At 34.5% G+C, this 15,865-nt stretch overlaps 1 protein-coding gene across 1 annotated transcript; it reads right to left on the bottom strand.

Moving 5' to 3' along the window:
• Positions 1–3,989: 3,989 nt before the first annotated feature.
• Positions 3,990–4,955, bottom strand: LOC146916703 (uncharacterized). The gene has a single exon (XM_085721711.1). It carries the CDS (start codon positions 4,953–4,955, stop codon positions 3,990–3,992), a length of 966 nt encoding a protein of 321 aa, XP_085577837.1.
• Between the last annotated feature and the right edge of the window lie 10,910 nt (positions 4,956–15,865).

Below are 15,865 nucleotides of genomic sequence, written 5' to 3'. Positions count from 1 at the left end.
TCCCCCTGAATATATGCACAAAATTATTTTTTTATTTATTTTTTTTTAAACCAACACGAATACAAGAAAATTAAAATAACCAGAAGGCCAGAATCGGATGTTTCAACATCCTCAAGCACATAGTCAGGTAACATATAGCAAGGATATACCTACTCCCCCTTTTTAGCCATAAAATATGCCAAATTGAGATGTGATAAAAGCATAAATTACAGCTAAAAGTACCTGACATTTTGAACAGTGGTTGCTATTCCTCATGGATGCAAACACCCAGCTTGCTTCGTAGTTTCTCAAATTGCTTGATATCTAAGGCTTTTGTGAAGATGTCAGCCAGTTGTTCTTCAGTTGTTACATGCTCCAGAGTTACAATTTTGTCTTCAACAAGATCCCTAATGAAGTGATGTCGGATGTCAATGTGCTTTGTTATGCTATGTTGTATAGGATTTTTGGAAATGTTGATAGCACTTAGATTGTCACAGTACAATGTTAGAACATTTTGTTGAACATCATACTCTTCCAGCATTTGCTTCATCTAGACTAACTGAGAGCAGCTACTACCTGCAGCAATATATTCTGCCTCTGCGGTTGATAGAGACACTGAATTTTGTTTCTTGCTGAACCAAGACACCAAATTGTTTCCAAGGAAGAAACAGCCTCCTGAAGTACTTTTTCTGTCATCTGCACTACCTGCCCAATCTGCATCACAATAGCCAATCAACCTGCAACTTCCACCGTGAGAATAGAGAATCCCATAGTCTGTGGTGCCATTTATGTACTTCAGAATCCTTTTAACTTGAACAAGATGACTCATTTTAGGATCTGCTTGATATCTAGCACAAACCCCTACAGCAAAAGTTATGTCAGGTCTGCTCGCTGTAAGATATAGGAGACTTCCAATCATGCTTCTGTACAGGCTTTGATCAACAGCTACACCATTTTCATCTTTGGATAGCTTGACATGAGTGGCTGCTGGTGTTCTTTTATGACTGGCGTTATCTAGCCCGAACTTCTTCACAATATTCTAGCCCCACAAGACTCATTTCAAATTCAGACTGCATCTGATGAACGAAATGTTGAACCATTTGATTCGACATTCCTCCAAACACAATGTCATCAACATAGATATGTGCAATCATGAGTCGTCCTTTGTCCTTCTTAACAAACAAGGTCTTATCTGTTCCTCCCTTCTTGTATCCTTGATGTGTCAGAAATTCTGTGAGTCTTTCATATCAAGCCCTAGGTGCTTGTTTTAGTCCATACAGTGCCTTCTTCAACTTGTACACATGATCAAGAAAACTTGGATCAACAAATCCTTTTGGCTGTTCAACATAGACTTCTTCATGGAGATATCCATTTAAAAATGCACTCTTCACATCCATCTGAAACAATTTGAACTTCAGGATACATGCCACTCCCAAAAGTAGTCTAATAGATTCCAATCTGGCCACAGGTGCAAATGTTTCATCAAAGTCTAACCCTTCTACTTATGTGTAACCATGTGCTACCAGTCTTGCCTTGTTTCTGGTAACAGTCCCATTTTCATCTGACTTGTTTTTGTAGATCCATTTTGTCCCAATGACATTTATGTCATTTGGTCTAGGCACCAGATCCCATACTTCACTTCTTTTGAGTTCCTCTTGCATGGCTTCAATCCAGCAATCATCAGTGAGAGCTTCCTTAACATTTTTCGGTTCAAATTTTGACACAAAACAAGAATTGGAGACAACCTCATTAGATCTCATAGTTCTGATTCCTTGATCTGGATCTCCAATAATGAGCTCTTGAGGATGATTCATCTGAACTCTGATTGAAGGTCCTTTACTTGATTCTGCATTCTCTAGATCTATATCTTCAGAGTTAGTCTGAGGTTCTTCATCAGCTTCAGGCCTTACTTTCTCTTGAACAGATGTTTTAGGATATGCTTCAACACCAGGTACAACTTCAAGCATTGGTTCTTTAACCATATCATCTACCACTACATTGATGGATTCCATAACAACTTGAGTTCTGTTATTAAACACTCTATAGGCTCTGCTGTTAGTAGAGTAACCAAGAAAAACTCCTACATCACTCTTTGGATCCATTTTCCTTCTGTAGTCTCTGTCTGCTAGAATGTAACATTTGCTACCAAAGACATGAAAGTAATTTACAGTAGGCTTTCTCTCCTTCCATAGCTCATACAAGGTAGTTGTAGTACCTGTTCTTAGTGTGACTCTGTTATGAACATGACAAGCTGTATTCATAGCTTCTGTCCAGAAATAAAGAGGTAGGTGTTTAGCATGTAACATGACTCTGGCTGATTCTTATAGAGTCCTATTCTTCCTTTCCACCACTTCATTCTGTTGAGGTGTTATGGGAGATGAGAATTCATGTCTGATTCCTTCTTCTGCACAAAATTCATGAAACCTGGAGTTTTCAAATTCTGTTCCATGATCACTTTTTATCCTGACAATACCTCTATTTTTCTCTCTTTGTAGTTAGATACAGAGTTCCTTGAGTGAGTCAAAGGTATCAGATTTTTCTCTGATGAAGTTCACCCAGGTAAATCTTGAAAAGTCATCAACAACCACCAGAACATACTTCTTTCCACCAATGCTAGCTACTTGCATGGGTCCCATTAAATCAATATGAAGAAGCTCAAGCGTTTTTGTGGTTCCATGATGTTCCAACCTAGGATGGGACATCCGAGTCTGTTTACCAACTTGACATTCACCACACATATTTCCATCAGTGATTTCCAGTTTGGGTATACCTCTGATTGCTTCTAGAGAGATAGCTTTCTTTATTCCTTGCATATTCAAGTGACCTAGTTTTTGATGCCACAGTGTTACCTCTTCAGCTTTGCTCAGCATGCATGAAGATATGAGAGCCTGTTCTTGAGAAGTACATAAATAGCAGTTGTCCTTAGACCTAGTACCCTTCATACTCACCTTACCTTTTTCATCTATGATCTGACACTCAGTTTTACTAAAATTTACACTTAGCCCCTGATCACATAGTTGACTAATACTAATCAGATTTGCAGCCAGCCCTTTGACCAACAAGACATTATTCAGTCTTGGTGATCCTTCACTAACTAAATCTCCAATCCCCACAATTTTTCCTTTAGCACCATCTCCAAATGTGACATAACTTTTGGAATAAGGTCTGACATTTCCTAGAAAATTGTCCATTCCTGTCATGTGACGAGAACACCCACTATCAAAGTACCAATCTTCACTGGAGGATGCTCTCAAGGAGGTATGGGCTATTAGACCTAAGCATTTAGGTTTCCACTCCTTCTTGACCCCTTTCCAGGTTGAACTAGGTTGAAAGTGTCTAGGTACACCATACAGATCAAAACAAACAGATGTTTTATGACCCTGTCTATGACAAAAATGACACTTCCAAGGGAGATTCTCTTTTACTGAGTCAGTTTTAGGATGTTGTACCTCATGTTCAAACATTGGACCTCTATCAGTGATGGTATCTACTTTAACTGAGGCTACAAACTTAATTTTCTTAACAGGCTTTCCCTTCTTGGCCTTATGATAGTGTTCTAAGGCCTGAATATAGCTACTATTTTGTTGTTCCTGTTTCAGGTGTTCATGTGTAAAGCCTATGCCATTTGGTTTACCTATCACTTGACCTTCTAACATCCTATCTAGAACATCAGTTCCAGTGGTCATCATTCTACCTTGTTTGAGGACATTATCAAGTTGAGTATTTAGTAACATTACCTCTTTGTTTAGGTCAGAGATTTTAGTCAGATGACCAATCCTTTCTTCCTGGAGATGATCAATGACTTTTTCCTGCTCCATCATACACCTGGAAGTGTTGTCCTCATGAATGTCTTGACCACAAGACACAGTTACTTTCTCAGAATCAGAATCTTCATTTTCAGATTTAGGTTCCACTCTCCCAGTCATAGCACTGACACGTTTAGCAGCATCACTATCAACATCTCCATCTGTTCCTTCATCATCAGACCAGGACACAATCATTCCTTTCTTTTACTTCTTGAGGAAAGTTGCACATTCAGTTCTGATGTGACCATAACCTTCGCACTCATGGCATTGCACGCCTTTGTATCGACTGTTTTTATCATCATTTTTCTCATACTTTTGATTAGCTTGTTGCCTGTCAGTGTTCCATCTGATGTTCCGCCCATTCCCCCTGGATCTGCTACTTACTTGTTTGAGAATTTTGTTAAACTGTCTTCCTAGCATCACAAAGTCCTCTGGAAGATTCTCATCCTCCATGCCTTCTTCCAGTCCTTCATCATCAGCAGTGTTTGCTGTGAAGGCTATGCCTTTTCCCTTCTTCTCAGATCTGTTATCAACCACAAGATCAAAGTTTTGAAGAGAACCTATGAGATCTTCCACCTGCATGTTGGATACATCTTGGGCTTCCTCAATGGCCGTGACCTTCATGTCAAATCTCTTTGGTAGAGATCTGAGAATTTTCCTTACCAACTTTTCATCTGATAGTTTTTCTCCAAGAGAATCAAATGAATTGGCAATGTCAAGGACATTCATGTAGTAATCCTTTATAGTCTCATCCTCTTGCATTCTTAGGCTTTCAAATTTGGTTGTCAGGAGTTGAATCCTTGAGCTCTTCACCTTGGAGGTACCTTCATGAGCGGTCTTTAGGATGTCCCAAGCATCTTTGGCAACATCACATTTTTTAATTAGTCTGAACATATTTTTGTCCACTCCATTGAAAAGGGCATTTAGGGCCTTGGAGTTTGCAAGAGCCAGTTCATCTTCAGGCAGTGTCCAGTCATCTTCCGATTTCAAAACCGTGGTTTTATTGCCATCTTTGTCAAGAACAACTGGATGTTCCCAACCTTTCATCACAGCCTTCCAAGTCTTGCTGTCAATAGACTTGAGATAGGCACTCATGCGTGACTTCCAGTAGTCATAGTTTGTTCCATCTAGTAACGGTGGCCTGTTAACGAAACCTCCTTCTTTTTCCATATTGCCATAATAGATCTCCTCTGGATCTCACCCAATAACAGGCAGGGTGCCTGCTCTGATGCCAATTGTTATTCTGGCACGTTAGACTTACGATGTTCCAAACGATGTTCCAACACAGAACACAGAAAAGTAGATGTTGTATATGATGTTTAGAACATTAAGCTAACAGATACAATGCAAATAATAAACAGGAAAGAAAAGAGGCACAGAGAAATTGTTAACCCAGTTCGGTGCAACGTCACCTATATCTGGGGGCTACCAAGCCAGGAAGAAAATCCACTAGTGCAGTCCGTATTCAAAAGCTCTCAGCAAACCACGTTTGCACTTAAGACCTAGGACCTACCCCAACTAGACTTCAACCTAGGAACTCCTAGATTTGAGATCCCATCTCACTCCCTTACAACAGATCACAATCCCCTGTGATTCCCAAATTACAGACTCAATTCAAATGAGGTTACCCTCGAAAAACAACAACTTGCAACCTTGCTTAAAAGCTTAGTTGCAGTCCACAATCTACCTAGCTCCTTGCTTAAAAGCTTCGGAGTAGTGCACAGTATTACAACTCAAAGCACAGTCCTAAACATGTATCAAGATGATACACGAAAGGCTCACAATATGTATGACTCAAAACCTAAACAAAACCCTATTTGTAAACCAATGTCTTGAGTGAATATCTTCAGGTCTTGCAGCCTTTTATATACTGAAGCAAGGCGTGTCATTCCTTCAATCATGCTTCAGATCGGATCAGTGACTTCTTCATTAAGCAATGGACGGATATAGAAACTCCTATAAAATAGGCTTATTAAAAGTCACATAAAAATATTTTCCTAAGTCATTTCATCAATTCCTTAAGAAATCACATATGTTCTGATCTCTTCATAATTGCACACGGTTCATACCAACACATGCTGGTGTGGATTCCTTCAATCAAGCATGCGCGTGCGTAAACATAGGTCAGGCCCAGAACGTACAGAACAACTCTTGATGTTGGAACATTGTGTTCCACATCTGAAGTGAATATTTGTTTTAGGCAAAAGTGAAACCAACATACAAATATCCAACATTATTAACGAGTACCCCCAGGCCACTCTTTAAGCATTGCAATAAATGCACAAACTTTCATAAAAGCTCACCGCTTTTGGTGCTTAAAGAGTGCCCCAATGCCCCAGGGGCACTCGTCAACATTTCCTATCTCTCTATAATGACATTTCAATGATCATCGCTTCTCATGCCATATTAGAAAACCAATATACATAAACACTTTTTAATTTATTTGTTGGAATACTTAAGGCTGGCATGCTTGTTGTATTTTGTTAAAGTATTGATGATATTTTAAAAGTTAACATAAATTGATTAATGACCTCTAAAAAAATATTTAATGACTAATGTCTACTTTTACTTGGTCAAATGTTTATCTCTACTCATACTCAAATAGACATTGATGTTATCATTTACAAAATTATTTTTTAATAATAACATTAATTTAGTAAAATACTTGGGTTTTAAAGGTCTCATGTGTCCCGTTTATTTGCACCGAAGAATTTTTCTTCCTAGTTATTAGGAACAACAAACAAACACACAAGCTTGTGATGACGGTATTCCTATTCCAGTTCTTCATCAGTTCTCATTTACCTATTGCAAGATCGTTTTTGTTGTTATGTTACCTCAGTATGATTCATATTTGAGAAGAGTTTGTTGTCTTCTGCGACAACATCACACCTCGGGTTTCCAAGCATGCATAGCTTAGTTCCTTGTTGCCGAGTTCATGACTCATTTAGTTGCTACCGACATCAAATTACAACAATATAAACACACACACACATAAGTTTACTTATCTCTGTCTCTTTTGCTAATGAGCTTTATTATTTTGAGATCGATGATTATTATTTTTAGATGATTTCATGCCTAATTTATGTTTAATTTCTTCAACATTCTTAAGAATTGAAACTAATTTGAAAAATATTCATATGAAAAGGGGCGAATTTGAACATGGTATCCGTATCAACTGCAACGCCCTCAATCTTTAATTCAATAGGTTAATTTCTTTTATTTATTTATTGATCTTATTATTTGATTGGTTGATAATTAGTTGGTATGACTATAATTTACTATTTATTATTATGTTAGTAAGATTAGTATTTGTACATATAAAATATGAGGGAGAATAGAACCAAATAAATAAATGTATATAATGAAGTGTGTGGCGGTAGGTTGAATTAAGACCATCTACAATGGGGAGTCCTTCCCCTATTAAGCACCATTGCAAATAGGCACTCCTTTTGTGACATCAATGAATATGATGCTTATAAAGGTGGGTGCTTTTATAGACACCCTCTCTCTCTTATTGCTCATGGTCCCACTATATATAATTAATTCTATTTTTTTTTTATATTTAATTATTGTATTGTTTTGATATTAACAAGTAATTATATAATAGTTGTAAATAATAGTTGAATTTGATTCCCTAAAAAAAATAGTTGAATTTAAATTTGCTTGTAGCATATAGCCGTTGAAAATTTTAGTTGACATTTCTTGTATTTAATCACTCCTTAAAAAAAAATTGTACTTAATTATTCTGAGTTGCTGGGTTGGAGAGATTGGATGCTTATTACGTATTAATTATAAAACGAATGACGTGTACAGTCGGAACCCATTTAAGCATCCAAATGGGGTGCTGCATTGTGGATGGTATAAGTATGGAATAAGTGGAATTAAAACAAATTAATTGAAGAAGAATATTTCTTCCCCTTTCTTCCAATATATTCGGTCAAACCCTTAATATGTGGAACAACTACCTCTAATTTTCTGTCAATCCACACCCTTTGTTCTCACACAATCTCCTCCCATTTTCTCTCAACTTCCCTTTATTTTAAGGAAAATGCTAGAGTTCCCGAAAACAAATCTCACGAGATTATCCATAGTGCAAAATAGCCATGTGGGCACCACCTCCTTTTTTTCAATAACCCATGTATTCCAATAAAAAAAACAAATCCAACGGCTGGCAAATCTTCGGGAACCTGTCGAGATGATTTGTATCGTGGAAAATAGCAATGCTGTTATTTTAAGCTGCACTATTAAAGGAACTTCACACTATTTCTTCATTGATATCAGCTTTCTCATTCCTACACCTTATTCCGGTGCAAGTGTGAGGTAAGAATTACTCCATCATCCTTCCTTCCCAACTTTCAATTTGGTCCTAATAGTAAACTGTATTTGTTTTAAGAATATTCATCGTTCTGAAAGTTTCACAAACAACTCATCTTTACTTACCAAATTTCGTGGTTTTGGCTGGTAGGATCTCTAAAAACACTTAGAGGTAAGGGCACTTCCTCATACTATTCAGATTAGATTAATAGTTAGGTATTGTAGAGTATAAATTATGATTCATAATGGTTTGAAGAGAGAAGAAATTTAAATATAATTTTATTCAGTAAAGTTTGAATCTTTGTGAGATAAAATTTAATTATATTATATATGATGTTTGTGTATGATATACCTTGGTGCCTCAAAATAAAGCTTTAATTTCCTTTGAGGTGTTTGACTGTTAAATCACGTATTTATTTACTAATATAGGTGATATAGAAGTTCTAATTTTGATGTAGTTGCATGTTAGTTAGTGTATAAGTTTTATGACTATATGATTATGGCTTTCATTTTGTATCACCCACATATATGGACGTACTAGTTATCGAATTGTTGAACTTTATGATGTGTGTGATTAAATTTATAAATTTTAATATGATTATAAACAAAAACGTGAATTTTAAGAAGAAAGTTTTGGTCTCTATAGTGTTGTATATGAAATTGTATCATTATGAGAACTTTTGTAGTCAAAGTGATTCTTTAATATATGGGTGTAGAAATAGTAGGAATGTCTCCTTGTGGTTGCCTAAGTGGTGGGGTTGCAGTTATGTTTTTCATCAGCATGACATGACATATACATTGCATGGTTGCCTCAGCGGCGGATAAAAATGAATAAAAATAATAAGGATTATGTGTGCCTTAGTGACTGATTAAATAAATTATGTTTGCTTAAGTGGCGGCTAAAAAATTTGTGTGCCTTAGTGCAAGATTTAATAAATTATTTTTTCCTATGTCGTGGTTAAAAATTTTGTGTGCCTTAGTAGCATGATGATTTTGGAGTAGTCCTTTCTTTTTAGTCGTTTATGTCTTGTATGATTTATTTTATAATATTGTACCATATGTTGGTTTGATTTGTATGTTTGGTTTATGGAAGCTGATGACCCCTTACACCAACACTTTAGGAACTCAAGAAGATGCATAAGATTGATGGTTAATGCTTGTCCGCGAATGGGAAAACACTATTTTTTTTTTCATCTATTTTAAAATAAGGATTTTATGGTTCTTTAGTTGTTATTTTGAATTATTTACTACGTTTGGAAATGCGGAAACGAGTTATCTTCTGCTAGGAACTTTAGACTAGTTTCACTATTGTTCTTTTTGAAATGAATAAATTAGACTTGAAAAAAAAATATTGTATGGAAATTTGGAATTCAATAGTAATTTGTTTGAAATAAGAAGAAAAAAAAAACGGTAGTATTTTTCTTATAATAACAAAATAGACGTAATGTCTTGGACCAAAAATCTGAGTCGTTGCAATCTTAAAGATTGAGACTAATTTGAAAAATATTCATATGAAAAGGGACGAATTTGAAAAATATTCATATGAAAAGGGACAAATTTGAAAAACATCCAAGATTTATCCCACTAAGCAGAGTCAACTACATGCATCAAATTACGCCATAATGTTCTATCATAAACCATATTTTGATCAAAATAAAAGTAAATTAGTACGAATATGAAACCACATTAAATATAGAAAAGAATATTCGACAACCATTGTTAAAGGCTTTGGATTATTGTTGTTAGCAAAGTGACTAAAGCTGCAAGATGTTAAGAAAGACTATGAAAAAATATGTCTTCATGTCATTTTTTATTAGTCCTTTGATTGTTTGTCATATATTTATTTGTTTGTTTACTTCCCAACTTGAAAGCGATTCATTTTTGTAGTGAAGAAGATTAATTTTAGTCTTTAGGAAAAACTAAGACTTAATTTAGTTCAAGAAAACATAAAAACAAATTTTCTTCTACAAATATAGTATATAAATATAAAAATATTCAGTAGTTAAATGACGATGTAATACATGATCAGTATTGTTTTATTTTTTTTATTTACTAACATAAGTTTTTTACAGTTTCTTTTTACTCATAATATATGTCGATATATACAAATGTTTCTAAGTTTCTCTATTTTTTATGCTTTTGTTCTCTCTATTTTTTCTCATTCAGAGAATAGGTCTATCCTTTTAAAATCATCTAGTTACGGTCATCCCTCCATATGATTTTTGTACTTCATGAGTATTGAACATTCGATATCATCAGGTTGTATGTCACCTCATTTAAAATATGTCAAATCACAAATTTTAATTAAAAAAATAATAATATGATGGAAAGGTACCTGGATGATTTAAAATGGAGGACCAATTTCGTGAATGGATGAAAACAGTGGGATCAAAATTGTAATCAAGCTTTTTTTTATTAATATAATAAATAGTCTTCCTAACAAGTGTCCAAGGACATTGTTTAAGGAATGCAAAATAGAAACTTTTGTCTTGAAAATACAAATCTCACTAACTTGGGGAAGGTTAGGTAGCTCAACTGGTTTCAACTATGAGATGAAGAGTTGGAGTTCCTGGATTCAAATCCAAGTAAAGGATAAAATTAATTTAACAATCAACTACTAACATGTCAAGAAAAGAAAACAAGTGTTTCCTTCCAGGTTGATAAAACTAAAACTACACCAAAACCATTCAATAACACCCTCTCACAAGGAAACAACACAAAGTTAAATACAAATAATTATATCCGACCATAAAAACATCATTAAAGTTACACTAAATTCACTCTTCCATTTTATAATCATCTATTTCCTCAATTTTACTTTTCTCGACCGCCTAAACAACTTCACCTTTTGGTATATGAATCAAAATGCTTGACTTTACCCAAGTTTCAACATTAACAATCCATCCATTATTTTCTACATGGTATTCCAAGTCACTTTCCTTACCAATGTTTATATAAACCATTGTTGTGTAACCACCTTCTTCTCTAGCCACCTTCTAACTAGTCAGCATCGTACACCTACAGAAGTAACAACCAAAAACTAGTTAGTATTTTTAACCATTTACATATTTTATGTTGTATTCTATAACAAAATGATAAAGATGATATAATGCAGTAACACTTACTGAATCATAGCTCTTAGCAAGTATATAATCAAGTGTTACATCTGTCACTACCAATGCAACTCCTCTCACGACCAGAGGACTAATTATATCCTTCATTTGCAACCCCCCAATTGATCATGAGAATGAGGATTGAGTACAACCACTTTGTCAATTCGATTCAACAATTCCGGCCTGAAATGCCTTCTTATTTCCTGAATTACCCGATCGCAAGTAGTTTGCATAATACATTTTCCAGAAAGACCACTTAGGGTATGCTTCGCACCAAGGTTTGAGGTCATGATAATCACATATTCTCAATGTTACTAAAATCCATAATTCTCCCATCATCTCAGACTTGAAGAAGAGTGTTGAATAAAAATGTGTATTTGCTTTCTCCACTTCATCAAAAAGCACCACATTGTAAGTCATTCTTCTTACATCTTTAGTTAATTGACCACCTTCCTAATGACTAACATACATGAATATTCAATCCATAAAATTAGAAATAAAATACATGTTTCCAACATATCAAGTTCGTCCTTTTATTCTCATAGACTAAATGATTTATATTTAATCTCTTATTAGTCTAAGTAAAATCCAGGCTCTGACCCAACAACTTACCTTGGTGCATGTCAATTATCACTTTGTATCAAGATTGATTAGTGCACCGCCACGGTAAGTCGTTGGAGCAGTACCTAAAATTTATTTAGACAAAAGCCTATCTTAGTAACTAAAGATTAAATATATAAGTGTTTGTTCTATGAGAATAAAAGGAATGACTTGATACGTTGGAAACAAGTATTTCATATCAAATTTTTGGATTGATTTTTCATATATGTTAGACATACAAAAGGTTGTCAATTAACTGAAATTGTAAGATAAAGACCATACAATGTGGTACTTTTTTATGAAGTGAAGAAAACATATACGTTTGTGTTCAAGACTTAGATGATAAGAGGTTAACTAATGTACGAGAAAAACATGTGGATTTTAGAAATACTATAATTATCATGACCTCAAACCTTGGAGTTTAGCATCTTCTAAGTGACTTTTTCAGGAAAATGTACCACAGAAGAAACTTCTCGCGGTCGGGTAATGCAATGAATAAGAAGACATTTCAGGTCGGAATTGTTGAATTGACTCGACGAAGTGGTTGTACTCAATCCTCATTCTCTTGAGCAATTGAGGAAGGTTGGGAGGTTGCAAATGACGGATATAGCTAGTCCTCTAGTTGTGAAAGGAAGTGCATTTGTAGTGACAAATGCAACACTTGATTATATACTTGCTGAGAGCTATGATTCGGTAAGTGTTATTGCATTATATCATCTTTATCATTTTGCTATAGAATACAGCATAAAAGTTGTAAATGTATCAGAAATACAACGAGAAAATATGTAAACATTTATTTTATACGAAAATATGTCTCCATGTTTCTCAATAAAAATAGATTGGCACAATCTATTTAAAACTTTTGACATATATACAAAATGTACATCAAAACTTGTTTGAGAATATGTTAGCGCCACAAGAATTTTTATTCATATACCTATAGAAGGTTTTAGTGACAGACGCTAAAACAAACAGTAGGTATTGTTTAGTGATGTAGTTTTTTAATTTCTATTTCACATTTTTATATTAAGAATCCTAACCCTAGAAATCCATATTCCTGACTCAATTTCCACCTTATTGGCACCAAAAAATTCCACATAATCATTTAAAAAATCGTTCTCTTTTTCTAAATTTTAATTTTAGATTTATTAGTTAGTAATGCTTCTTATTTTCTTAAATGCATGATCTAATAATTTTAACAGCTATTTATTTAACTAGATAAATTTAGGTTGAATATGGAAATCACGCTGGAGATCACGTCGTTTACTGCTACCCTTTGGTTTCATGTAACTAGCCCTTGTAATTGAATTGTGTAACAAATAAAAAATTTCACATGACTGTACATTTACTGTAAAAGGGAGGAGGCTTATCGTGCATTCATGAAGGTAAATTTTTCTGCTCTTACATTATCTTTTGAAATGTGATCGATTGTGTCGCGCGTACATATAACTCAAATTGTGAAAAGAATGTTTGGTGTCATATTGTCTTCACTCAGTAAAATTTCATTTCACTTTGTAGCATTAGTCTTCACTGAGAAAGTGTTAAATTATACAATTTTTCATTGGTTCTTTTTCTTACTAGTTACAGGAGTAGAGATGAGTGCTCGAGCTTGAAAGACATAAAGATCTTCATGCCTATCAGCTGTACCAATCACTCTCTTAGTCGAGTTCTGCAAAGTTAAACATTTAACATTGGTGAAATTCAAATGACAATTTAAAGAACCAGCCAATTTAGACATTGAAATTAGATTAACATGAAAGGTAGGCAGTAATATTGTTAGGGATTGTGTGACCATTAGGTTACTTCATTCCAATAGGTTTAACTTGCAGTAATATTGTTGATATTTGATCTATGATTTTTTTTATTGAAAACCTGGTGGATAGCCAAGTTTGATAAAGCATGTTTCCACAATATGATTATTCATACCACAATGTGTACAATAACGAGTCGAAATTCTACGACCAAAACCAGAATTTTTTCTATCTCTACCTCTATTATTGAAGTAGTTGTTACCTCTACCTCCACCTCCCCCATTAGAACTAGAATTCTGAACTTGCATTTCCATAGTCTGATTTTCAGGAGTTATCTTAGTAGAAAATTGATTGCTAAGTTGTCTTTCTTGACCCAAAACTAAGGAAAAAAATTATCTAAAGAGGGTAATGGATCAAGAAGCATAATCTGAGAGCGTACATGTGAAAATTGCTCGTTTAATCCTTTAAGAAATTTTATAACCCTATCTTGTTCTTTATATTTTCATAAATCGGTTGCAGCACCACATGTACATTGAATCACACAAATACAGTCGCGTATAGGTCTATATGAATCAATTTGTTCCCAAAGAGAGGTCAATTTGTGAAGTACTTAGAGGTATTAAGATTACCTTGTTGAAACACATAGAGAAACCAAACTCTAATACCACATTAGATTGAGGAATTAAGAAACACAAAGAGAGATTAAACTGTATATTCCTCATGGGTATTCATTGATATTGAATGAAAGTATATTACAATATATTTTAGGGAAGATTGCCCCAATGTGAATATATACAAAGGGAACCGAAACTAACTATCCTATAATATATGAAAGAGACTAACAAACTATATCCAATTAAATATAACTATAGTTCACAATAAATGGCCTCTTATAGTTTTTAACAATTTGGTAATGGAAGTGAGATTGCTAGTAATTTGAGGGATATAGAAGACATTGTGTAATTTTAACTGAAAAGTTATGGTTATGGAACCAGAAAAGTGAGCAGTGACAACATAATTCTTTTGCGTATGAACCTTAATTGGATCTATCTTATGTAAAAAATAAAAAAGATAGATAGGAATATGAGTAGAATACTCACCAACAAAGAAGGTTACCTAATTTATTAGAGTGATATTTGAGTTAGAGTAGCTGCAAAATCCCGTTACAACTCGATGTCTCAAAGATCCACACGAATATTTCACAGAACACATACAATCTTTAATAGGACGTAAATCCTCTAATTTGTCCCAAAGGGTTTTCAAATAAGTGAAGAGATTAATTACATATCGTTAACCTTGTTTGAAAGAGTACATTTATTTAAGAAGACCTGAGAACTTAAAATGGTTGTCTTTGGTAAATCGTTCTTTGAGATTATCCCATAGGTTTTTGGCATTGTCGATTTAGTCAACCCTAGAAGAAATTTGAGGTGAAAGACTGCGATTAATCTAAGATACCACCAAGCTGTTGCATCGTTCCCAATAATCGAACTTAACATCATCTTAGTTCCATGGTGGAAGGATTTGATTAACAAAAAGGCATGAATGCGGAAGAGGGAAAAATACAGTTAGAGATTAACTACCCGTGACAAGACTTAAAGAGATTTCAATGAGAATTAATCAAGACACCTTCTAATTGGTTTTGCTAATCAAGACATCTTCATAAAGATGAGGAAGATAGCAGGGACCGAGTTCAGAACCGAATTAATCAAGACATCTTCTAATTGGTTTTGCTAGACCAATTAGAAGATGGCTAGAGAATAAGGTGGTGACAGAACTCTTTGGGATGATAATGAAAGAGGAAATCAATGAGAATACAACGGTTTACATAAATGCTTGTCCTCGTTGTAAAATGAATTTTGAAAGTAGGAAGACCTGGCTCATTGAACAATTTTCGTTGTCATCTGATTCCAAAGTGTTGTTGTTATCAGACCTCCCAAAAGATCCTAGTAGTGTTGCTACCTTCCTTTTTGCTTTCATATGTCCATCTATTTTTTCATAAAATCTAGTTCTGATTTCCAATTTCTTGGTCACTAATCCGTATTATTGACCTCTGTATTGCATATTTTTCGTCTTAACTTCTTTACTTTACAATCTGCTAATTGGCTTCTTTTTGCGGGCTTAGGTCAGTTGGTCAGCATATTAACACTCAAAATTTGAAGATTGTGAAAGCTGAAGGGTTGGATGAACCACATGTTTTTTGGTGAGGGCACCGACCATTGATAAAGCTTCACGGCGGTATTTGAATTCTACTCATCTTTGCTGCTCTTTCTATTAATTAGGACACTTATTTTCTGAGACTCTC

Source organism: Medicago sativa, chromosome 6 (assembly GCF_051527215.1).
Source record: "Medicago sativa cultivar Bolivia chromosome 6, Bolivia_mono, whole genome shotgun sequence".
Lineage (NCBI taxonomy): Eukaryota > Viridiplantae > Streptophyta > Magnoliopsida > Fabales > Fabaceae > Medicago > Medicago sativa.
This window is presented reverse-complemented; position numbering and strand designations above follow the sequence as displayed.